General features: G+C 36.6%; 1 protein-coding gene across 1 annotated transcript in view; it reads left to right on the forward strand.

Moving 5' to 3' along the window:
* Positions 1 to 24,256, forward strand: part of PDE3B (phosphodiesterase 3B) — a 172,952-nt gene that overhangs the window by 138,492 nt on the left and 10,204 nt on the right. Inside the window, exons 8-12 of the mRNA XM_043580732.1 lie at positions 4,852 to 5,003; positions 6,164 to 6,301; positions 7,334 to 7,445; positions 10,126 to 10,239; positions 17,330 to 17,529. Of these exons, the coding sequence (XP_043436667.1) occupies positions 4,852 to 5,003; positions 6,164 to 6,301; positions 7,334 to 7,445; positions 10,126 to 10,239; positions 17,330 to 17,529 (716 nt within the window). The remainder of the gene's footprint in view (positions 1 to 4,851; positions 5,004 to 6,163; positions 6,302 to 7,333; positions 7,446 to 10,125; positions 10,240 to 17,329; positions 17,530 to 24,256) is intronic.

Below are 24,256 nucleotides of genomic sequence, written 5' to 3' on the forward strand. Positions count from 1 at the left end.
GAGGGTAGTTTAACAGTTGAAAATCAATCAATGTAAAATACCACATTAATAGAATAAAAGGGGAGAAAAATGCATGATAATCCAAATATGAGCAGAAAAAACATTTGATAAAATCTAACACTCTTTTCTTGATAAAAACACTCAAACTAGTTATAGCAGGGAAGTTCTTCAACTTGATAAAGGGCATCTTTGAAAAACATGCACCTTAATGGAAAAGGACTGATGTTTTCTCCTTAAGATCAAGAATAAGATAAGATTTTTTGCTTTCAGCATTTCAACATGGTACTGATGGTTCTAGCCAAAAAAATGGAAAGAAAAATAAAGGAATCCTGAATGGAAATAAATAAATAAAACTGTCTCATATTCGTAGAGCATATAATCCTTTATATAGAAAATCCCAAAGAATACACACACACACACACACACACACACACACACACACACACATACACACACACACACAAGAACCAATAAATCAGTTTAGCAGAGATAAGATACAATATCAGTGTTGTACAAAATTGTATTTCTGTGTACTAGCAATGAGCCATCATAGATTGAAATTAAGAAAACATTTTCACTTGTAATAGTATCAAAAAGAATGAAGTAATTAGAATAAATTTAACAAGAGATTTATAAACTGAAAAACATAAAACATTGTTGATAATAGAGAAATCTATGGGGTGCCTGAGTGGTTCAGCCAGTTAGGTGTCCAACTCTTGATTTAGACTCAGGTCATGATCTCACAGTGGTGAGATCAAACCCCATGTCAGGCTCTGCACTGGGCATGAAGCCTGCTGAGTATTCTCTCTCTCCCTCTGCCCTTCCCCTGCTGGTGCATGTGTGCTCTCTCTCAAAAAAAAAAAAAAATTAAAATTAAAAAAGAGAAAATCTAAATACATTGAGAGGCATTTCTTATTTAAAGACTGGAAAACCCAGTATTGTCAATAGGGCTATTCTCCCAAATTCATCTAGAAATTCAGTGTAATACTTAACAAATTCTAGCAGGCTTTTTTTTTTTGTAGAAATCGACAAGTTGGTCATAAATTTTACATGGAAAGACAATGACCAACAATAGCCAAAACAATTTGGAAATAGAACAAATTTGGAGGACTGATGCTCCCTGATTTCATAATTTATTATAGAGCCACTGTAATTAAGATAGTGAAGTATCAAAAGATGAGCCTGTAGTTCAGTGGAACAGAACTGTAAGTCCAAAAGTAGATTCTTGCATTTATGGTCGGTTGATTTTGATACAGAAGTCAAGACCATTCAAAAGAGAAAGCATAGTTTTTTCACCAAATGGGGCCAAGACAATTGGATATTCATTTGTCAAAGAAAGAATTTGGGCCCTTACCTTATTATATACACAGAAAGTAACTCAAAATAGATCATAGACCTAAGTGTAAGAGTTAAAACCTTGCAAATTGCAGAAGAAAAAATTGGACATAATCTTTGTGACCTTTAGTTGAGTAAAACATTCTTGGATACAATGCCAAAAGCACAATCCATGAAAGAAAAAAGATGACAAGTTAGGCTTCAGCAAAATTAAAAACTTTTGCACTTCAAAAGACAACAATAAGAAAATGAAAAGACAAACCATAGATTGAGAGAAAATATTTGGAAATTATATATCTGATAAAGGTCTTACATCCATAATACACAAAGAACATTTATAATTCAATATTAAGTCAACTCAAAAAATGGGCAAGAGATGTCAGATATTTTGGTCTGAGTCATTTGGTGAAGGATATAAATAAATGGGTAATGAACACATGAAAAGATGATGAACATCAATAGTCACTAAGGAAATGCAAAATAGTCACTAAGGAAATGCAAATTAATACTACAATAAGATACCACTACACTCAAACTAGAATAGGTATAATTAAAAAGACAAGACTTTGGTTGGTTGGTTAAGCACCCGACTTCGGCTCAGGTCATGATCAGGTCATGATCTCATGGCCTATGGGTTCGAGGCCCACGTCGGGCTCTGTGCTGACAGCTCAGAGCCTGGAGCCTGCCTGGGATTCTGTGTCTCCCTCTATCTCTCTGCCCCTCCCCTGCTCACACTCTGTCTCTCTCTGTCTCCCAATAATAAATAAACGTTTAAAAAAATTACAACAACAACAACAAAAAGACAATAGCAATTGTTAGCAAGGATGCAGAGAAATTGGAACCTTTGTGCATTGCTGATGGGAATATAAAATGGTATACCACTCTGGAAAACATTTTGACAGTTTCTTTAAAAGTTACACATAAATTTACCATGTCACCCAGAATTTATCCATGAGTAAACATATGAGCACTCAAAGACAAGACTGGGAGTGTCATGATATCATTGATGATGCTGCAAATGTTGAAATGACCCAGACATCCATCAAGTTACGAATGGATACATATCATGTGGTATATCCATTCAATGTAATCTTACTTAGCAATTAAAGGAACAAACTTCTGATAACATGCCACTACACGTATAAAATCAAAACACTTTAAGTGAGAGAAGCCAGGCTCAAAGGATTACATATTGTATGATTCTATTTACATAAAATTCTAGAAAAGGTGAATTTATAGAGACAATAATCAGAGGAGTGATTGCCTAGAATAAAAATAAGGATCAACTATAAATAAGCAGGAGGGTACTTTCTGGGGGTGATGATAATGTTCTAAAACCAGATTGTCATAAAGGTTGCACAACTCTGTAAATTTACTAAAATTGTTGAATTACACACTTATGATGGGTGGATTTTATAGTATGTTATTATACTATATATACACAGTTGTTTGGATTGACTGGTCTCAGCTGGGACATTCTCACTTGAGGACTCTCATGTGATTGCAGTCAGATATTGGTAAGGGTGACAGTCATCTGAGGGAATGATTGGGCTGAATTTCCAAGATGGGATTGGATTACTCACATGTCTGTTGACTATTGACTAGTCCATCTAAATATAACCCCTCTATGGGCTTCTTCCAACATGTTTGCTGAATTCGAAGAGAGGAGGAGCTGCCAATCAAGTTAATGGCTCAACCCAAAACACACCTAAAGTGTTACTTAATGCCATTTTCTGTTCATCAGAGCAGTCATGCGGCCTGTCCAGATTCCAGGGGATTAGGAAATAAATGCTCTCTCTTGATGGAAGAGCTATAGGAATACGTTTGAGAAGAGTGCAAGGGGTATAAGAGAGAGTGTTGTAGACATCTTTGGAAAAGAACTTATTACATTTATTTCAACTGTTTTTATTACTGTTCTGTGTAAGATATAGTTACTAGGAATTTGGGTCATTAAAATGTAAGTAGGTAATGTACCTTAGATGTCAACAATTTTTAGATGGACGGTAATTTTAGAATATTATTATAGTAGTACTGCCTTGACCTACCAAGAATAGTTGAATATTCTAAATTTTATTTCTTAAATGTTTTTCATGGGGAAAAAGTAATATTTTCCAAAGAATAATATTTCCTGGTCACCATTAGTTAATGATTTTTTAGTATATTCAGTATATTAAGTTCAGAGTATCACTAACGTTTATTGACCATTTATTATATGTAACTTCCAGTAAGATATTGTTATCCATATTTTATAGGGGAAAAAGCTTGCCTTTATCAAGTTCTAGTTCTTCTGAAACTCAGTTCCAATAAGTACTCTTAAAAACCCTTTTACTTAGGAAAAAACCCTACATATTGAAAAGTAATCACATCATAACTTTATAACTGAATTAATATTCATACACTTAACATATACCTGTATTATCACCCCGATTAATAAACCAATGAGGGGCGCCTGGGTGGCGCAGTCGGTTAAGCGTCCGACTTCAGCCAGGTCACGATCTCTCAGGTCCGTGAGTTCGAGCCCCGCGTCGGGCTCTGGGCTGATGGCTCGGAGCCTGGAGCCTGTTTCCGATTCTGTGTCTCCCTCTCTCTCTGCCCCTCGCCCGTTCATGCTCTGTCTCTCTCTGTCCCAAAAATAAATAAACGTTGAAAAAAAAAATAAAATAAAAAATAAAATAAATAAACCAATGAACGAAATAGTACCAGCACCTCAGAATTTCCCCTCAGGCCCCTCCCAGGTATACCCTCTAAAGATAACATTTTTCTTGTCTTTCATATGTTTTTGAGCTTTTTATAAACAGAATCACAGAGTATGTACCTTGTGTCTGGCTTCCTTCATTCCACACATTTTTAAGAATCATCCATATTGTTGCATATGGCTGTGGTTCATTCTCTTCGCTACCTATTGTTCAGTTGTGTGAATATACTACCATTTATTTCTTCTATTGTTGATGGGTTTGGGGGAAGTTTCCTGTTTCTAAGATTACAAATAGAATGAATATGATTTTTTTTACATGTGAATGAATACTATTTACCTACCAGTGCTGCTTCTCTTTTCCATGAGACTTGGGGAAAAAAATATTATTAATCACATTGGTAGAAATAATTCACAATAAATGATACTATGTTTTCCTTTTTAGATATGCCTTGATTTCATTCATTTATAATTATGAATTTAGGGTTTTCATAGCTAAAATTCAAACAATTTCACATGTTGGAAATTGCATACGTCAAATTGCTAAAAACAGAATTTTCCTGTTTCTCACTTTGATAAAGAATATCCCCACCCCCACCCCCATTTCTTTCATCCATGAATAGATATATCAGGTGAAATGTCTGTGTTGTCAGACCACAAGGTACCTGGGCCAAATAATCCAGCAAGATACAACTTAATGGTGCCATTAATTTAAACAGTATGGTTCACTTTATGTGAAGATTTTTTATAAATAATTTTCCTTATAAAACTATGCATATAGTGCAAGTTTTATTCTTCTTATTACTATGTGTATTTCTTGAAAGGTGATGAAGACAACACCGTTTCCTCAAAACAATCATTCAGCCTCACAGAAGTGCAACATGAAGTGGAAACAGAGAACACAGACTGCAGAAAATTATTTTTGGAAGGTGATACTCACCTAACAGAAGAGGCACAGAATGAACAGCAACCAAATGTAAAAGATAAACTTTCCATATGATTATGTTAAGGTGAAATATAATATTGGTTTAGTACTAGTGTCATTATTTTTGCTCAGAACAAGATTTTTAATAGTATTTTTATTTATTTATTTTTTTTTGCTGAAAAGTCATACCATATTAAAGAATACTTTGGGTTAAAAATAATAGTTACAGTTGACCCTCGAATAGTGCTGGTATTAGGAGTGCTAACCCTCCCACACACAGTCAAAAATTCACATATAACTTTTGACTCCTCCAGAACTTAACTACTAATAACCTGCAGTTGATCAGAAGTCTCACTGATCGCATAAACACATATATGTCAGTTTACGCGTATTTTGTATGTTGCATGTATTGTATCCTGTATTCTTACAGTAAAGCTAGAGTAAAGGAAATGGTATTAAAAATCATAAGAGGAAATGCTGTATTTACTGTACCAACAGTACCGTGAGTACAGACTATTTATAGCGCTGTCCTGTGAAAACTCCATGTGCAGTGGACCTGCGTCGTTCAAACTCGTGTTGTTTAAGGGTCAGCTGTGCTTCTGAACTCATCATCTGAGAACAACAAAGTGCGTTCATTTTAAAATGAACACATTTTACTTAGTGATACAGTAGATATATTACTTTCTATACTGATATTTTCTTAAATTGTGTATGTTAAAGTGTGGGGAACTTGTGCATAAAGCATTAAAAAACAAAATCTGCTTATAATAGCAGTTTTTTGTTTTTGTTTTAAGTTCAAAATTTAAGATTTTTAGGGGGAAAAAACCATCCATTACTAGTTAAACTAGTAATAAATGCCAGTATAAGGATAGGAGTCTCTATTATTCTTTGATATGTATAACTTCTAAAAAAAATAATGGACTTTAGATTTGTATAGTGTTTTGGGAATACAGTATTTTTATTTGTAAAAGTACTGTGAAGATTAATAAGTCTTCTTATGCCTAGAAGACATTTTTACATTTTTCTGATAGCATTTTACAAAGAGAAGAACTAGGAAGTACAGATTATGTTTGAGAATAACTTCTGTAGAAAATAATATTGGCCATTTTTTAATGTTCAATTTTAAGTGTTCTCATTTGGATGTGGATTTAACAATATTTTTTAAAAGGTGAGGTTGAGTTGGTTTGTGTTTTTCCCCCCTATATGTACAGATTGAACAGGAAGCATCACTGGACCTGATTTTAATAGAAGATTATGATTCCTTAATAGAGAAGATGAGCAACTGGAATTTTCAAATATTTGAAGTTGTTGAAAACATGGGAGAGAAATCAGGAAGGATCCTTAGTCAGGTTTGTTTAAAATCTCTACTTTTTTATCATAAATTAATTTTTCCTTGGATCTTTATAAAACACGAACTCTAAAAATGTATAATGTTGGTTTAGGCACAACTTCAACATTGTTCACTTAATTATTTTTCTCACAAATGAAGTTTTCAGTAAAAAATTTGAGAAGATATATATACATATGTGTGTGTGTGTATAAACCCATATATAAAAATAATTATATATAATGTATAATTTTATTTGAATAAATGAAAATATTAAATTTAAATATAAATTTAAAATATTAAAATAAATTTTAATTGAATAAATGAAAAGTAGTTTTTGGCCTGTATTAATGGGGTTTAATTTTACTACAGAATACAGATTTACTTTATACTGAAGCCTGAGGTTGAAGAGGACATAAAATGTGAGCTAGTTCTAACCACTGAAACTTAGGCTTCATTTCTGTCACCTGCCTCCCCGTACTTTACCGAAGGCCAAATGGTTCGTTTCATGCTAGAGCCATGGAAAAATAGTTCCTTGTTACCACCCAGACTCAAGGTTCTCCCTGAGGGGTTCATACAACAGCATCAGATTAACCTTCTCAAAATATCACTCTCATTATCTTCCAGGTATCATATTTATGAAATGTACAAACATAAGGATAATTTATGTGGCGGGCATACAGTTTCACCTCATTGAAGTCTTTAGGGACAAAAATGTAATAAATATATTGTTTGGACTTCTGTTAACGACTAGAGTAGAATAGAATTCATGTGCCCTTTAATAAATTGTAAATAAAAAAACTAAAGGGAAGAATAGAAAAATTTTAAAGCTGAGACATGTGATAGTTTTCTTTGGTTTTCAAGGACTTCAGGGTTATGTCTTCCTTTTTAATGTTTTGAGAAGAATTTATTGTAGGAAAGTTTTTAATAAATTATTAACTTAAAGACATATACATGGTAACATCCCCAAATGCAAATCACAAAAACATATTCTACTCAACTGCAAATAGAAATCCTGATTTTTAAAGTGAATTTTATTTTAATTGACATTTAGGTTATGTATACCTTATTTCAAGACACTGGTTTATTGGAAATATTTAAAATTCCCACTCTACAGTTCATGAACTATTTTCGTGCATTAGAAAATGGCTACCGAGACATTCCTTGTAAGTATTAACATATCTCATTATTTAAATTCAAATAATGCTGGTTTTGAAACTATTATTTTTCCCTTCAGATACTCTCTTAAACACTTTTTAAATTACATATTTGAAAATATTTTTTTTAATTTTTTTCAACGTTTTTTATTTATTTTTGGGACAGAGAGACGCAGAGCATGAACAGGGGAGGGGCAGAGAGAGAGGGAGACACAGAATCGGAAACAGGCTCCAGGCTCCGAGCCATCAGCCCAGAGCCCGACACGGGGCTCGAACTCACGGACCACGAGATCGTGACCTGGCTGAAGTCGGACGCTCAACCGACTGCGCCACCCAGGCGCCCCAATATTTGAAAATATTTTAAATAGGGATTTAAAAAGTAATCTGTATGCTACTACCTAGAGTTAACTACTGTTATTTTGGTATATATTCTTCAAGACTTTTTTCTTATTTTTCATAAAGTTAATCATAATACAGACATATTTATAATGGGTTTTTCCCTTAATTATTACCTGGTGTACAACTTTCTGTGTTAATAATTATTCATCTGGGTTCCTTGTCTTTTAAAATATTTGGTAATTAAGTAAGTCAAGAGTTTCAGAAAAATCTTGACTTTAAAATATTTAAAATTTATCCATAAAATTTCTATTTTTAACTGTCTCCTGACTTATGGAATAATTTCTAATGGCTCTTTGATTTATGGTAAAATATAATTTGAATTTTATATTAGGAAAAGATACAGTTTATATGTTGATACATTCTACAATTTTCCTTCATATGGACACATTTTGGGAAATCACTACTATAAACAGCAGATTTTTCTTAAGTTGGCATAACGCATTAATTGGGATGATAATGTGGCTTCTATGTACCATAATTTCCACTTACAAAATATGCATTTCAAAAAGTGAATTTTATAAATAGAATAAAGTGATACTTTAAAATGAACTTCACAGGAAGGGGAATGGAAAGAAAGAGGCAGTAGAGTCTTCACTATCAGCTCCCATTAGGATACATTAGTTAAGAAAAGAGTCTCTGGGGCACTGGGTGGCTCAGTCAGCTGAGTGTCCAGCTTCAGCTCAGGTCATGACCTCATGGTTTATTAGTGCAGGCCCCACATCAGGCTAGCTATCAGTGCACAACCTGCTTCTGATCCTCCGTTCTCGTCTCTCTGTTCCTCCCCCACTTGCGTGGTCTCTCTCTCTCTCTCTCTCTCTCAAAAATAAAGAAACATTAAAAAAAAAAAAAGTGTCTCTGGATCTAACTTTTCTAAACTTTAGTTCCCAAATTTGTAAATGGAAATAACAATAGTTCCTACCCCATAGTTAATGATAAGATAAGCCATGTAAAGCATGTTTCAGAATTCCTGGCACATAGTAAATGGTCAATAAAAGGTGTTGGCTGTATTAATAATTAAGCTCCTTGCAGACTGACATCATGTCCTAGCAGTAGGCTGAATGTTAGTAGTATCACCTGCTGATTCTACATGGTACTCATTAAATATTTGTTGAAATGTTGAACTTTTATTGAATATCCATTATTCAATGACTTATGAATTTTTCATGAAGATTATATCATTTAGTCTTTGCTGGAAAGTTTGTATTCTCTACCTTCACAGGTGAGAAGTAAAAACTCAGAAGAATCATTCCCAAGATCATAAAACTAGAAATTGGAAAGCTGGCTTTCAGTTGCAGGCCTTGCCCTTTCAGATAGTGATATTTCAGTGAACCAATGTTTTCTCGATTATGTATTATGTCTCAGACACTGTTCTGGATGTTTTCATATATACCATTTAACACTTAATCCTTATAGTAGGCCTGAGAGGTATAGTTATATATAGCTCATCTTTTTTTTTTTTTTTTTTTTGATGTACATGTGTTGGAGGAGTGGGGGGTGAGGAGTTCAAGTATCCAGAATTTGTAACTGTTATCTGTGTGCCAAAACTTTTGTGTGCAAACATGGGTGTCCATAATCCAGACACTATTTACATAAGATTTTTAAAGCTACAAAATACCAACTGTAAGTAAATTTTCCAATGCCTTTCAATTGGCTCTTGTTACTTGCCTTCTCTTTGACTTACTATGTTTTCATAGTATATGTGAAAGTTTTTAAAAGAGAACTTTTTAACACATCAAGAGACTTGAAACAATAGGATGAAAACAAGGGTGCCTGGCTGGCTCAGTCAGTAGAGCATGCAACTTTTTTTTTTTTTTTTACATTTATTTATTTTTGAGAGACAGAGTGCGACAGTGCACGAGTGAGGGAGAGGCAGAGAGAGAAGGAGCAGAATCCAAAGCAGGGTCCAGGCTCTGAGCTGTCAGCACAGAGACTGACACGGGGCTCAAACCCATGAACCGTGAGATCATGACCTGAGCTGAAGTCGGACACTCAACCGACTGACTGAGCCACCCAGGCGTCCTGAGCATGCAACTTTTCATCTCAGGGTCGTGAGTTCAAGCCCCCTGTTGGAGAGTGAGCCTACTTAAAAAAAAAAAAAAAAAAAAAAAAAAAAAAAAAAAAAAAAAAAGAAAGAAAGAAAGAAAGAAAAATATAATTGTGGGAAATTATTCTAAGCCATACATTTTACTTATGAGGATATAGTAAAATAGAAAATTATTGTATTTTTTAAAATGTCCTATGTTAAACTCAACAGAATGATCATTTTTATAAAATATTTTGGTGACTTTAGATCACAATCGTATACATGCCACAGACGTCCTACATGCAGTTTGGTATCTGACAACCCGGCCAATTCCTGGTTTACAGCAGATCCACAATGATCATGCAACAGGAAACGAAACAGGTACTTCCTTCTAGAAATCTTCCTTTTAATTATTTGTCTAGAAATAATAAATCAAGCAATCTCATTTCATTACCTCTGTTCTTTTAAAATTTTCATTAAGTAACCTTTGGTACATAAAAAGGACTATGTAAATTTTGATGCATAATACATGCAAATTGGGAAACATGTGACTCACCTTAAGAGCTAGGTTAAGGTCCAATACTGTTGGATCTACCATGTTTCTTTCCTGCGACCCATCCTGGTGCTTGCTATCCCCAAAATTATGATAATCCATTTCTTTGCACTTTTCTTTCAATTCTTTTGTTTGTTTTAGGTATATCATGTAAGTTTAAAATGTATAACATTCACAATGAAAGCAGACATACTTAAAAGCTTCATATAAACATTTAAATGATGATATTAAAAACCTTTCATAACATTTAAGTTTTGCCCTCCAAAAAAGCTAATTCTCCTCATCATAAATATAATTAATTATACAAATGTAATGAATTATAACATGGTTCTCTTACTCTAGCTTGTAAAAGAGGGGAGAGTTACTCCAGTGAGATACACACACACACATACATACATACATACATACATACATACATACCAGGACAGAATTTGCTTAGGTACAAATGCTTGAGAACTATTTCCATACTAATCAGTGTAAATGTCATAGATTTGGCCATTGCTTTATAGTCTTTGGTAGTTGAGTCCAAAGTACTGCCATTATTTTTCTGCCATTCCATATTTACTCTTTTTTAGTGCTCTTTGTTCTTTCCAATAGTCCTTTTCTTTAGCTTTTGTGTTTGTGGATGTATTGATTTTCTTAGAAGAATATTTGCATATCTTAGCACATTTGAAGATACCATTCCATCCATTTCTGATTTCTATAGTTTCTATTGACGAATTGGCCTTCAGTCTTATCTCTCCTGAAAATTAATATGTTCGTTTTCTCTTTGCTGTTGGTTTTTAGCAGTTTTGACTATTATGTACTCAGGTGATTTTCTTTGTAGTCATTCTGCTTGGAGTTCAGTGAGCTTCTTGAATATGTTGATTAATAGCTTTTATTGGTTTCAAAATGTGCTCAAAATTCTTCCAGCCTCTCTCCATCGTCCAATTCCAAAGCTACTTTCACATTTTTAGGTTTTTGTTACAACAATATACCACTTCCAGGCACAAAAGTCTGTATTAGTTTCCTATTGCTGCTGTAATGCCACAGACTTAGTGGCTTAAAACAGCACAGATTTACTATGTTACAGTTCTGGAGGTCAGAAGTCCAAAATAGATCCAGCTGGGCCAACCCAGAGTGTCAGCAAGATTGTGTTCTTCCTAGAGTCTCTTTCCTTGCTTCCTCCAGTGTCTAGAAGCCACTTGCCATTCCATGGCTCATGTCTCTGAAGAAGGGACAGCACTATAGCCTCTTCACGTCTCTCTCTGAGGAAGGGACTCAAAGGCTTACAGTAACAGGATGTTGAAAGGGGTTGATCATGTGATCATCTTCCCCACACCTAACTGAGTGTCGGAAGTTGTCCCCTTTTGCCAAGGTAATGAGAACATTGCAGCACTAATTCCTGGAGTAATAAAATGTCACACTGGTCCACCAATCACCATAGGGGCTTATGGAATTTAGGGGTTAAAAGGACTTTTGGCCTGGGCCCACCTCATAAGTATCAGTTCTCTGAACCCACCCATCTGAATGCATAGTTCAAATAAACATACTGAGCAACTGGGCAGAACCCCTCCATTAATTCCTCAGTCTTTGCAGAGAGCACCATCATGGTAAAAAGGGTCAAATGGAATCCCCTGAAATTGCCTCATTCTAACAAAGTAGTGAACCAAAGCAACACCGTATTACTGGATGGATTGCATCCAGAAATTAGTGCCATTACGAAATACTTGATAGGTGCAGAATTTGTGATTTCCATCACGTTGCCATTCATCTTGGTATTTTGACTTTTACACAAGATGAATGGATCTTGGGAAATGATGGTAGATTATTCTAAATTTCATCAGGTGGTGATTCCAGTTGCCACAGTTATTCCAGATATGATCATCTTTTGAATAAGTCAACCTAACTTATAAAGATTCTGTACCAGGTTGGGTGATTGATTTTGTCGGGTCCTTATTATCAAGAGGAGATAAGGTTCCTACTGTATGTGAGAGGATGTATATCAGTAACCTAGGGGATTTTTTTGGCCTTTTTGGTACTCCTATGTCCAATGACAAAAGATAATGAAAAACTACTAATCCAGTATCATAGGATCACAATAGTGCAGAGCCTTGAAAATATAGGTCATTCCACTAGGCAAAGAACCATGATCAGTAGAGATGCTAGCTGAGGACAAAGGGAAAATGGAATGGGTAGTGGAATAAGAAAATGATAACTCTGAACTATAGCTATGTGACCAGTCACAGAAGTGAAGTCTATAATAGCCACATGTATTTTTCCTCATTGCCATGTATTTATTTTACATAAGAAAAAAGTTTTTTCTTTCTCTTTCTCATTCTCCTACCACCCAATGTTGATGGACATTTGGGTTCTTTCTGCTTTGGGGCTGTTATGAATACTGCTATGAGTATTCATGTACTAGTTTTTGTGTGGATATATGTTTTCATTTCTCTTGGGCATACACCTAGCTGTGGAATTGCTGGGTCATAAGGTGATTCTGTGGTTAACAGTTTGAGCATCCACCAAACTGTTTTCTAAGGGGGCTACACTATTTATATTCTCATCAACAATGTATGAAGATTCCTTTTTTTTGTCACTTGTTATTTTTTTAAAAAAAATTTTTATGTTTATTTATTTAAAAAAAATTTTTTAACCTTTATTGATTTTTGAGACAGAGAGAGCATGAATGGGGGAGGTTCAGAGAGAGATGGAGACACAGAATCTGAAACAGGCTCCAGGCTCTGAGCTGTCAGCACAGAGCCCGACGTGGGGCTCGAACTCACGGACTGTGAGATCATGACCTGAGCCGAAGTCGGACGCTCAACCGACTGAGCCACCCAGGCGCCCCTGTTTATTTATTTTTGAGAGAGAGAGAGAGAGCACAAGGAGGGGAGGAGCAGAGAGAAAGGGAGACACAGAATCCAAAACAGGCTCCAGGCTCCAAGCTATCAGCACAGAGCCTGATGTGGGGCTCGAACTCACAAACCGTGAGATCATGACCTGAGCCGAAACAGGATGCTCAACCGACTGAGCCACCCAGGCGCCCCAGTTATTATCTTTTTGATAGCTGTTCTAGTGACTCTGAAGTGGTATTTCATTGTGGTTTTCATTGCATTTACTTAATGGCTACTAATGTTGAATGCCTTACTATGTGTATATCTTCTGTGAAGAAATGTCTATTCATGTCATCCATTTTTAAATTTGGTCATTTGCCTTTTTATTACTGAGCTGTAAGAGTTCTTTGTATATTTTGAATATAAGTCCCTTATCAGATTGATTTGCCCCTACTTTCTGCCATTCTGTGAGCTGTCTTTTTACTTTCTTGATAGTGTCTGTTAAAGTACAAAAAGTTTTAATTTTGATGTTTAATTTATCTAATTTTTCTTTAGTTGCTCATGCTTCTGGTATCATGTCTAAGAAGGGTTTTGCCTCACCTAAGATCATGAAGATTTACCCTACGTTTTCTTCTAAGAGTTTCTTAGTTACAGCCATTAAGTTTAGGTCTATGACCCATTGGAACTAATTTGGGGGGATGGATAAAGGAAGAGATCTAACATTCTTCTGCACATGGATATCCAGTTGTCCCAGAACCATTTGTTGAAAAGAGTTCTTTATATGTTCTCCACATAGTCGGCCCTTAAATGTTATTAAATGAGTTTCTACCTTAAAAAATTATGAGCATTAAATGAAATGACATGTATGAAAGAATTTAGCATCATACATGGCACATAGACAACTCTCAACAAGGTCTTGACACCCTTCTACAAAATCAGTTGGCCGTAAATATGAGGGTTTATTTCTGGATTCTCAGTTTTATTTTATTGATTTGTATGTCTGTCCTTATGCCGGTACTACGTTATCTTCATTACTAGAGCTTTGTTAGTAAGCTTTGAAATTGTAAGTTTAAGTACTCCAACTTTGTTCTTCTTGTTCAAGATTGTTTTGGCTATTCTGGATCTCTTGTATTTCCATATGAATTTAAATTCAGCTTGTGAATTTCTATAAATAATAGCTAGGATTTTGATAGGAATCGTGTGGAATCTGTAGATCCTTTTGGGGGAGTATTGCCACTTTAACAATACTAAGTCTTCTGGTCCATGAGCATGGGTATTTTTTCCACTTATTTAAGTCTTCTGTAATTTCTTTTAACAGTATTTTTTAGTTTCCAGAATACTAGTTTTGTACTTTTGTTAAGTTTATTCCTAAGTATTTTATTCTTTTTGATGCTAGTGTAAATAGAACGGTTTTCTTGGGCTTAGTTTTTGATTATTCATTGCTATCATATGTAAATACAGTTGATCTTTTTGCATAAAATGATTTTTTAGATCTTGCAACCTTGATCATCTTTACTAATTCTAATAGCTTTTTAGTGGATTTCTTAGGATTTTTCTATATATAACTTCATGTCACTTATAAGTAGAGATAGTTTTACCTCTTTGTTGTGTGTTGGTCTCAGCCTGTCAATAACCAGTGCTGTGGCTGGACCAGCCTTTGTGGTTATTATGACTGCAAGATGCCCTTTAGCAATAACCACCACGCAACTTTGAAAAAATAAAGGTTTATTATAAGAATTAAAAATTACACAGCATAGCTGGGACCACATAGCAAGGTCACAGGGGGAGAGAGCATGTGCACAAGCATGCATGCAAGTGGATACACCTGGGGTTCTGCTTTTTATTGGGGTCAAGGTTGGCAGTTTCACTGGCTCACTCTTTATTGGTGAATTTAAAACATAAAAGCAGGAACTTAAAGCATGGGTAGAGAGAAAACCAGCAGCCCAGATGATCAGTTATTGAAATCAAGATTTCTAGAAGTGGCCTGGCTTTTTATCTAGACAGGTGGCTGACAGGGTATTTCTTTGAGATAGGCATTTTTATAGTAGATGCCTCTTTGAAATGGATGCTTTGGAGATCAAAGCTTAATCCAGGCACTTATGTTACAAAAAGGGGGGAAAAAAACTGTCAGTTTTTTCCAGTCTGGTTGTCTTTTGCTGAGGCCTCCTTTTAGATTAATCAGCAAATTAAAAGAATCACCATTTTCTGAAAGAAAGTAAACAAGTGGAATCTGTAATAGTTACGTTTAATTGTCCTTGCCAGCCATTTTATTTTTCACACCATTACTTTCACGTTTAACCAAACAACAAAGAAACATCAATATATTAAGATCCTAATGTATCAATTCTAAGTAATTACTGAGTTTAAAAGGATGTCTTTTGCTATTTTTGCTATTTTATATGTATACATTTATAATTCTATAGGAAACCCAGAATGCATATAATGTACATAAACTAATTCAAATTATTGGCTGATATTTATAACTAAAATCTTATTAGAAATTTGAATGTTTAGGGGCACCCAGATGGCTCAGTCGGTCACATGTCCACCTTTGGCTCAGGTCGTGATCTTGCAGTTTGTGAGTTCAAGCCCTGTGTTGGGCTCTGTGCTGACAGCTCAGAGACTGGAGCCTACTTTGGATTCTGTCTTCCTCTCTCTCTCTCTGCCCACCCCCCCCCCCCCCCCCCCCCGCCTCTACTCACACTCTGTCTCTCTCTCAAAAATAAAAATAAACATTAAAAGTGTTTTTAATTAAAAAGAAATTTGAGTATTTAAATATATCTTTATCCATACATTTAACTGTCTTTTTAAAAGTTCTAGTGGGGGTGATTCTAAACCTCAATTTAATTAAATATATAAACAGCATAAAAATGAGGTATCTTTATAATTATCGCTAGTGTGTATTAAAGTTATTATGTTAAATTCATGTGATGGCAAATATTTTGAGTGAGATAAATTATGATCAAGATCGTTTTAGGGGCGCCTGGGTGGCTCAGTCGGTTAAAGCGACTGACTCTTGGTTTCGGCTCAGGTCATGATCTCGCAGTTTGTGAGTTTGAGCCCCACGTTGGGTGGGCTCTGTATTGACAGTATGGAGTCTGCTTGGGATTCTCTGTCTCCTCTCTGCCCCTCCCCAGCTCGCTCACTCACTCTTTCTCTCTCAAATAAATGAACTTAAGGAAAAAAAAAAAAAGAGCATTTTGGACTTTGACAGGCCAGGACATTATTCCTAGTTTCCACTGATGAAGACAATGAATGAAATTTTGTATCTCTTTAATATCTTTGTGGTTTTATTTGCTGTCTAGTCTAAATATGGCTTATTTTTTCTTTTTTGTACTTTAAGATTATTTTAGCAAAAGTAGAGAATGACCATTTAAATAAAGGCACTAAAATACAAAAACAGTTTAAGAAATCAATGGTGTAAGATATTAAGACACTGAAAGCATAGCACTGATAGTGAAAATATTGGTTCTAACTGGAGGATAAAAAGAGAATTATGTTAAATGAGACATTCCTCAGTTTTTGATGTCTTTTCATTTTCCATAATTTTTCTTGCCATCATCTTATAAGGGGCTTCATGGAAGGAAAAAGAGAAGGGGAAGAGTTGTAGTCTGGGCTACAAATGAAATGTAATCTTTCTGGATAAGATTTGAAATGCATCTATATTGAGAAGCTTAGTTTGTTAATATATTAAATTCCTAAATCTCCATACTGTTTTCATGAAATTTTATTCTCCAGATTGCTTTTTTCCTGTTACTTCCTATGCCCTGGCCATTATCTCTAGCCCTTAAATAACAAATGTTTAGAAACCAGAGGTTTTTAAAAATTTTTATTAGCCTAAGTAAGAGAGCATCATAAAGATCTCAATGTCCCATAAAGCAAGTGACTTCAGCATCATGTTTAACATTGTTTGTCTCTAGTAGCATGTATGTTGGAAATAAAAGACTGTTGTAAGTCCTTGTTTATAAATAGAGTTTCTTTCTTTGATTAGTCAATAAGTAAGCTAAATAATCTTATTTCCAATGGGGAATCCTGTCCTTAGTCTCATTGTAAGTGAGTCTCATTGTAAGTGTAATGCTGGTGTATTTTGCTTGTTCCTCAGATTCAGATGGTAGAATGAACCCTGGGCAAATTGCCTACATTTCTTCGAGGAGCTGCTCTATTCCAGATGAGAGCTATGGGTGCCTTTCTGCAAACATTCCTGCACTGGAATTGATGGCTCTCTACGTGGCAGCTGCCATGCATGATTACGATCACCCAGGGCGGACAAATGCATTTCTAGTGGCTACAAATGCCCCTCAGGTAGGAAATATTTTCTTAGAAAGTTAAAAAGCAGTTCTCAAATGTTACAACCATGTTGTAGATCCTTTTGTTAAACCATCCTTCACTCCAGAGAGCCATTCCATGTACATTGTAATTAATCGTATCTTAACACATGACATTGACATGATTGACATGATGTCTGCTCAAGAATTAAGAAGCCATTACCGTCTTCCACTGGAAAATAAAATGTTCAGGAAAGAGTGACTGTTTTATGAAATTCTGGAATTCTTGTCAATATTTTTCCCTTTGGTCAAATTGATGAGGCTGACTAGATGGAAAACTTACTCTTCCTTCTTCCCTTCTATGGCTAAAAACCTAATGATGAAGAACTATCATTTTTGTTGTTTTCCTCTTTTGCCCTTAATACTCAGACTCTAAATCTCTTTTCTAGTACCACATTGTTTTTGTATCCAATACAGCTGATGAGGTGCAAGATTCCTTTACGGTCAAAATTTTCACAGAACGTAGGAGTTGCCAACAAATGGATACTGTAATGGCAGTAGCTTTACCCATTAGGACTTGGGACTAAATCCTTGGTTTTAAGTGGTCGTGGGTGTTTGTTTAGGCTGGCGATTCCTGAAATGTCATCTTCGTGCTTGTAACTGCGTGCCTTACAAAGAACAAATCGTCAGTTGGCTGAATTTCTTACGTCTTCACTTCACTGCTCTATGTATAAACCTCACTTCTGATTTCTTTCGTCTTCAGTAGTCATCCTCTTTGTCACTTCTCTTTCACACACTCTCACTCTTTAAAATATAGGAGATAGATTCTCTAAACAGAACAAGAATAGGACTCAGACAAGAGAGAGAGGGTTAAAAATGTTACGAAACTCACTTCTCCAATGGGACTTTATTAATAGCTCATGTTTTCCACAGATAACTTTTTTTTTTTTAATTTTTTTTTTCAACGTTTTTTATTTATTTTTGGGACAGAGAGAGACAGAGCATGAACGGGGGAGGGGCAGAGAGAGAGGGAGACACAGAATTGGAAACAGGCTCCAGGCTCCGAGCCATCAGCCCAGAGCCTGACGTGGGGCTCGAACTCACGGACCGCGAGATCGTGACCTGGCTGAAGTCGGACGCTTAACCGACTGCGCCACCCAGGCGCCCCCACAGATAACTTTTTAAAGAATTTTCATCGAGGGGCACCTGGGTGGCTCAGTCGGTTAAGTGGCCGACTTCAGCTCAGGTCATGATCTCGTGGTCCGTGAGTTGGAGCCCCGTGTCGGGCTCTGTGCTGACAGCTCAGAGCCTGCAGCCTGCTTCTGTGTCTCCCCCTCTCTCTGCCCCTCCCCCATCCGCGCTCTGTCTCTCTCTGCCTTTCAAAAATGAATAAATGTTTAAAAAAATAAAAAAAAAAAGAATTTCCATCGAGATATAATTATTTGCACTCTAAGAATTATGAACTAAGGAGCACATATTTCCTCATTTGCTGTACCAGTCCCACAGGAAGCCTGTGCATTGTCTCTTGCCTCACGCCTCATCATCTTTGACAACCCTGGTCCCGTTGTGAGTCAAAGAGCTGGGCACAGGTGGCACAATGCAGAAAGCACTGGTCTTGAGATCAAGAGACCTGAGTTTGACTTCTTATTACCAAGTTACTAGCTGTGTGACCTTAGATAAGTCACCCTTGTGTCCCTGAACCTCAAAATATGTACCGAATCTGATTAAAGGCAAAGAGATCACATACGAGAAGTTTTCTACTATTTCATATGTTTGAGAGGCTCCCGAATCAGATATCATGTAGACGGAAATTACTTGCTGTTCACTCTTGGCTTGATGTCTTTCATTAGCTTTGAGTATAGGTGAGTCAGACTTACTTATTACCTCTCCTCCAAAGGATATGGCAAGTGAGAGAATCTCAGTGTTATTTCTCTCCCGTGCAGATAAACCAGTAATGCATGAATATAATTTATACAAGTTGTATGCTCAAAATGGTTGTCCTAATCAAAATAAAAATATGAAGTCTGGATATAGTATGAGTAACACACGTTATTTCTAACTTCTCATCGCTAAGGATGGCCAAATGATGAAGTGATGGGAGGCGTCAGAATAGAAAGGAAGTTGATAGGGAATTCAGTTACTGGAAAAGGATAGCCTTCCAACCAGTCTCCTTGCTTATGTCTGACTCTCTTTCAGTCTGTTCTCAACTCCTAGGAGCCAGAGTAACACTGTTTAAATGTGAGTTACATCACTTTCTGTTCCAAAACCTCCAGGGGCTTTCACTCCACTCCTAGTAAAAGTCATTGTAATGGCTCAGAAGGTCATATGTGATTTAGCTCCTACTAATTTTTCCATCTTTATTCACCCAGGTCCAGCCTCCTTGGCCTCCTTGGTATTTTCTCCTGTATCCTAGGCACACTGCACACTCCATTCTGAGAGCCTTTGCACTTTCTGCCCTCCCTGCCGGGAGTGTCTTGCCCCACACATCTGTACAGCTCACTCTGTCACCTCCTTCCATTGCAAATTTCAAAAGCCCCTTTCTGACACTCATGAGGTTCCTTCCCTGCTTTATTTCTCTCAGCAGCGGTGTTCATTCAGCATGCTGTGTATTTGGTTTATTGCCTGTCTCTCCTCAGTGGAATATGTCTTCATGAGACCAGGGATTTCCATCTTTTAGTCCCTAATACCTAGAATAGTACCTAACACATAAAAGTCGTTTAGTAAATATTTGTTGAATGTTGAAGGATGCCTGATTTCTTTGCTCTGCAGGACCGCTAGCTTGTCTGAAATATATTCTGTTCTTCCTAAAGTAACGAGATGCACGAGACCTTGTTCAGCTAGCACATGTGAGATAAGGACTCTTCTGTGAAAGCGTGCGGCGTGTTTATTAGGTAATAAAGTAGGTTCTTTCGTCTTGGGAAGCTCAGTGGGTCTAATTAGGCCATGATTAGTGAAAAATGTTGTAGCTCCAGTGGCAGTGTGCAATACCATCAACTGGATCAAACCTTCTTCGTTCTCATGGTAAGGAAAGTATGCTGGGAAGACACAGGAGGATTATTTTAAGTCCTTGCCATGAAAGAAGGTGAAACATTTAGCCAGGGTTATCCTGAGGAGATGCCAGTATTAAAATTCTAAGAGATTTCTGAGCTGTTTCCAGATGAACAGCTGGCTGAAAGATGGAAATTAGCGCTTGAGATTAGAGTTTCAGAATATCTTGATGATATTTGGGGTAAAAGGAAACAATTTCTTAAATAATTTTTAATGTTTTTATTTTTGAGAGAGACTGTGAGCAGGAGAGGGGCAGAGAGGAGGGGGACAGAGGATCTGAAGCGGGCTCTGCGCTGACAGCAGAGAGCCTGATGTGGGGATCGAGCTCCCTAACCATGAGATCATGACCTGAGCTTGGATGCCTAACTGACTGAATCACCCAGGCACTCTGGAAACAAAATTTTAAGTTGAGATTTGTAAATCCAAGACAGTCATAAATGTTTTGTCCCCTCAAAGTATGGATCAAGATACTGACTAAACACACATGCATTTGACTCCTCATTACAACAGAGAAAAGAATAGGTGGGGAAGGGTATTATCAGAAGATGAAAGAATTTTCCAGAAGTTTTCATTTCTGGGAAATGAAAAACAGATAAATATTGAGAGATAAAAGTATACTAGAGGGAGCTACAGCCTAAGTGGAACCCTACAGAGACTTCTGATGCCATTTGCCCCAGCTTGCTCTGCACACACACACACACACACACACACACACACACACACACATGAACGTGTGCCTGTGGGCCCCCAACCCCTATACACGTACACTATACATCTTTAAGTAAAGCTACTGCAATCCTGCATTTACCTCCAGGCAGAAAACTCCTTTCTCAGAGATTGAAGGAAACTTCCAGGAGAGAATAAGAATTACTAGTGTAAGTATTAGTACTCCACATTCTCATGCTGGAAACCTAACAGCTGGCACCTGGTCTCATAGCTCTAAGGCAAAACCTGCTGAGTAACAGACCCCGTCCACATTCACAGACTTCTTACTCATCCTTCCCAATTAAAGAGGCGACTCGACAACAAAACATACACAAGCAAACCTAGAATTCTTGTTTTTTAAATATCAACAGATAACTAAGGATTAGTAGACATGAACCATTAACCAGTAGCTTGGAAAGAAAAGGCTAAAATGGACAGAGTAACCAAATACAGGGGAAAAAGTCCAGGGAATAGAAAAACCCTTAAGTTTTTTAAAAGGTATTCTCAGAATTTGAGAAATACTGCATCCCTAAGAACAAGAAGCTATGAGAAAGGAAGCATCAGAGAACAAGTTAGATCTCTTAGAAACTAAAAATATTACTGCAAAAATTTTAAAAATGCAACACAAGCCCTGGAAGTAAATTCCAGGTAATGTCTCCCAGAATGCAGGCTGAAAAGATAAAGAGGTGGAAAATGTAGGGATGGGGGAAAAATGGGGCACAGTGGACCAGGTCAAGAACTGACCATGGGGAGTTGCAGAAAGAAGACAGGTCATTGGATTGAAGGGGTTCTCCATGTGTCAGGGAGGCTGATTGGGGGGAAAGAACACGAAAAACCTCTACACGGGGTCCCATGGTAAAATTTCAGAGTAACAAAGGTTTTCTTGACAAAAGGAATTCCTGAGAGAATGATAACAGCACACTTATAAAAGAACAAAAATCCAACTGGCATTGTATTTCAGCAACAGTGGATGCTCAAGAGTACTGGAATAAAGTTTTCAAAATTCTAAGGGAATTCATTTATTTGTACAACAAACATCAGGTGCCCACTGTGAGAGAGGTGCTATTCTAGGCATTACTATTGAACAAAGCAGGCAAAAAAAAAAAAGTTCTGCCTCTGTACAACTTACATTCTGGTAAAGCAAGAAAAACAAGATAATAGAGCGTGTCTGGGTGGTAGAGAGATGATGAGGTTGTAAGTGCTGGGAAAGAACTAACACAGCGGAGGAAATGGGCAGTGCTGCTGTAAAGATGATTTTCAAGTTTTCTAGTTTCTGATTATTTTCGAGATTTCTGTATCAAGCTAAGCTACAGCTGAGCATTAAGAGCAAAATAAAGAGAATCTCCGACATACGAAGATTTTTTAAACAAGATTAAATAAGGCATGTCCCTGTTCATCCTTGGAAAGTTACTTAAAAAAGTGTCTTAGCAAAACAAAGGTGACAGGGAAGGCAAAGGATCTCAAAAGATACAGGATTGCCAGAAATTTTAGAACAACCCCAGATCTTTGGGGTAAAGGGATCCCAAAATGACAGCTATTTATCATGACTATTTCTTTAGAGAGAAGTACCTTTTCTTTTCTTTTTTTAAAACTAGCTCCTTTGTTTTCTGCCACACCTGATTTACTACCTCTACTGGATTTTTTTTTTAAGAACTTTTTTTAAGTGGAAACAATTTTTCTTAATCCAAGATTTTTCACCTTTCAAAAGTACCCTCTTTAATCTCATGACTATGACCTAGACATTTTTAAAAGTTTCCTCCTGTTTGTGTTTCAAAAGAGGACACTTGCTAGGGCCATACCACCCTGAACGCACCCGATCTCGTCAAAAGGGGACATTGGTTCACATTTGTCAGCCTCTTCCTCTGTTTGATCGAAATCTTTCACATGTCTGATGGGTTTTCTCTCTTTGTTCACTTATTGAAAGGTGTTTACTGTTAAGATGAATTCTATCAGTTTGTACTAAACCCTGTTGCAAATCTTTCCAGCTCAGAAAGAAGGTGACAAAGGAAGTTTACGATCAGCGGATTTGCTCTGCCAAATTAGAGATGTCATCGCCTGTGGGGTGAAGGAAGGGGATCCATAGCCAGAGACAGCAGGGATCAGGATGCTTTAGCATAAAGTCACAGGATGTCATTTACTGCAGCTCCAAGTTAGCCGGGGCCTGGTCTGCTTTCTCTGGTTGTCGTAGAGCCCTCGGTAAAAGCCGGCTGAGGCTTCACTATCTGTTCTTCCTGGAGTGTTTTTCTCATTAAGTTTAAGCTCGGCTTATTGTTGTACGTTCTCACCCAGTATTCTTCCTCAAGTGGAATGGACATTTGCCTCCTACTTACGGCTCCATGATGGTTTCTTGCCTCTGCTCATCTGTGAGGTAGTAGGTTTCTTGGGGTCCAGCAGAGGACTCCTTCCGCTTGCTCTCTAGGTGGGTTTTTCCTTCTCATGTGATAACTTACTTGGCCTCTTCGCAATCCATTCCCACTTTCATCAGGTCTTTGAGGTTTCCAGTATGGTGATAACATCGAGATTTTAATACTGATTCAGATTTTTTACCCCTCTTTTATACTTCTTTGGTAATTTCAAAGGGTAATTTGAATGGTGAAGGAATTCTGAACTTCATTATTTCTTTTACTTATCTTGCGAGCCAAGAGTTTATTAAGTCAGCTAGCTCTCCAGGGCACTTGTTACATGTTGTGCTTTATTGAGCTGGAAGTCGTATTACTTTTTCCTGAACAAAGCTGTTCTAATAGTTTATCCATCCTGATCAGATTTGAATATGAATTGGTTAAATCACTATGAAATACAAATTGACCCCTTAGGGAATCTTTGAAGCTTATTATTTCTCTTTGGGATTAATGATGTTTAGAAGTTGTAATAAGGTTACTATAAGATGCCTTTTTATTGACATAATTGATATGTAACATTGTGAAAGTTTAAGGTATACATTGTGTTCATTTGATACACATGTTGTAATGTGATTACTATCATGTCACCTAATATCACATCTTTTTTGTGGT

Source organism: Prionailurus bengalensis, chromosome D1 (genome assembly GCF_016509475.1).
Source record: "Prionailurus bengalensis isolate Pbe53 chromosome D1, Fcat_Pben_1.1_paternal_pri, whole genome shotgun sequence".
Classification (NCBI taxonomy): Eukaryota; Metazoa; Chordata; class Mammalia; order Carnivora; family Felidae; genus Prionailurus; species Prionailurus bengalensis.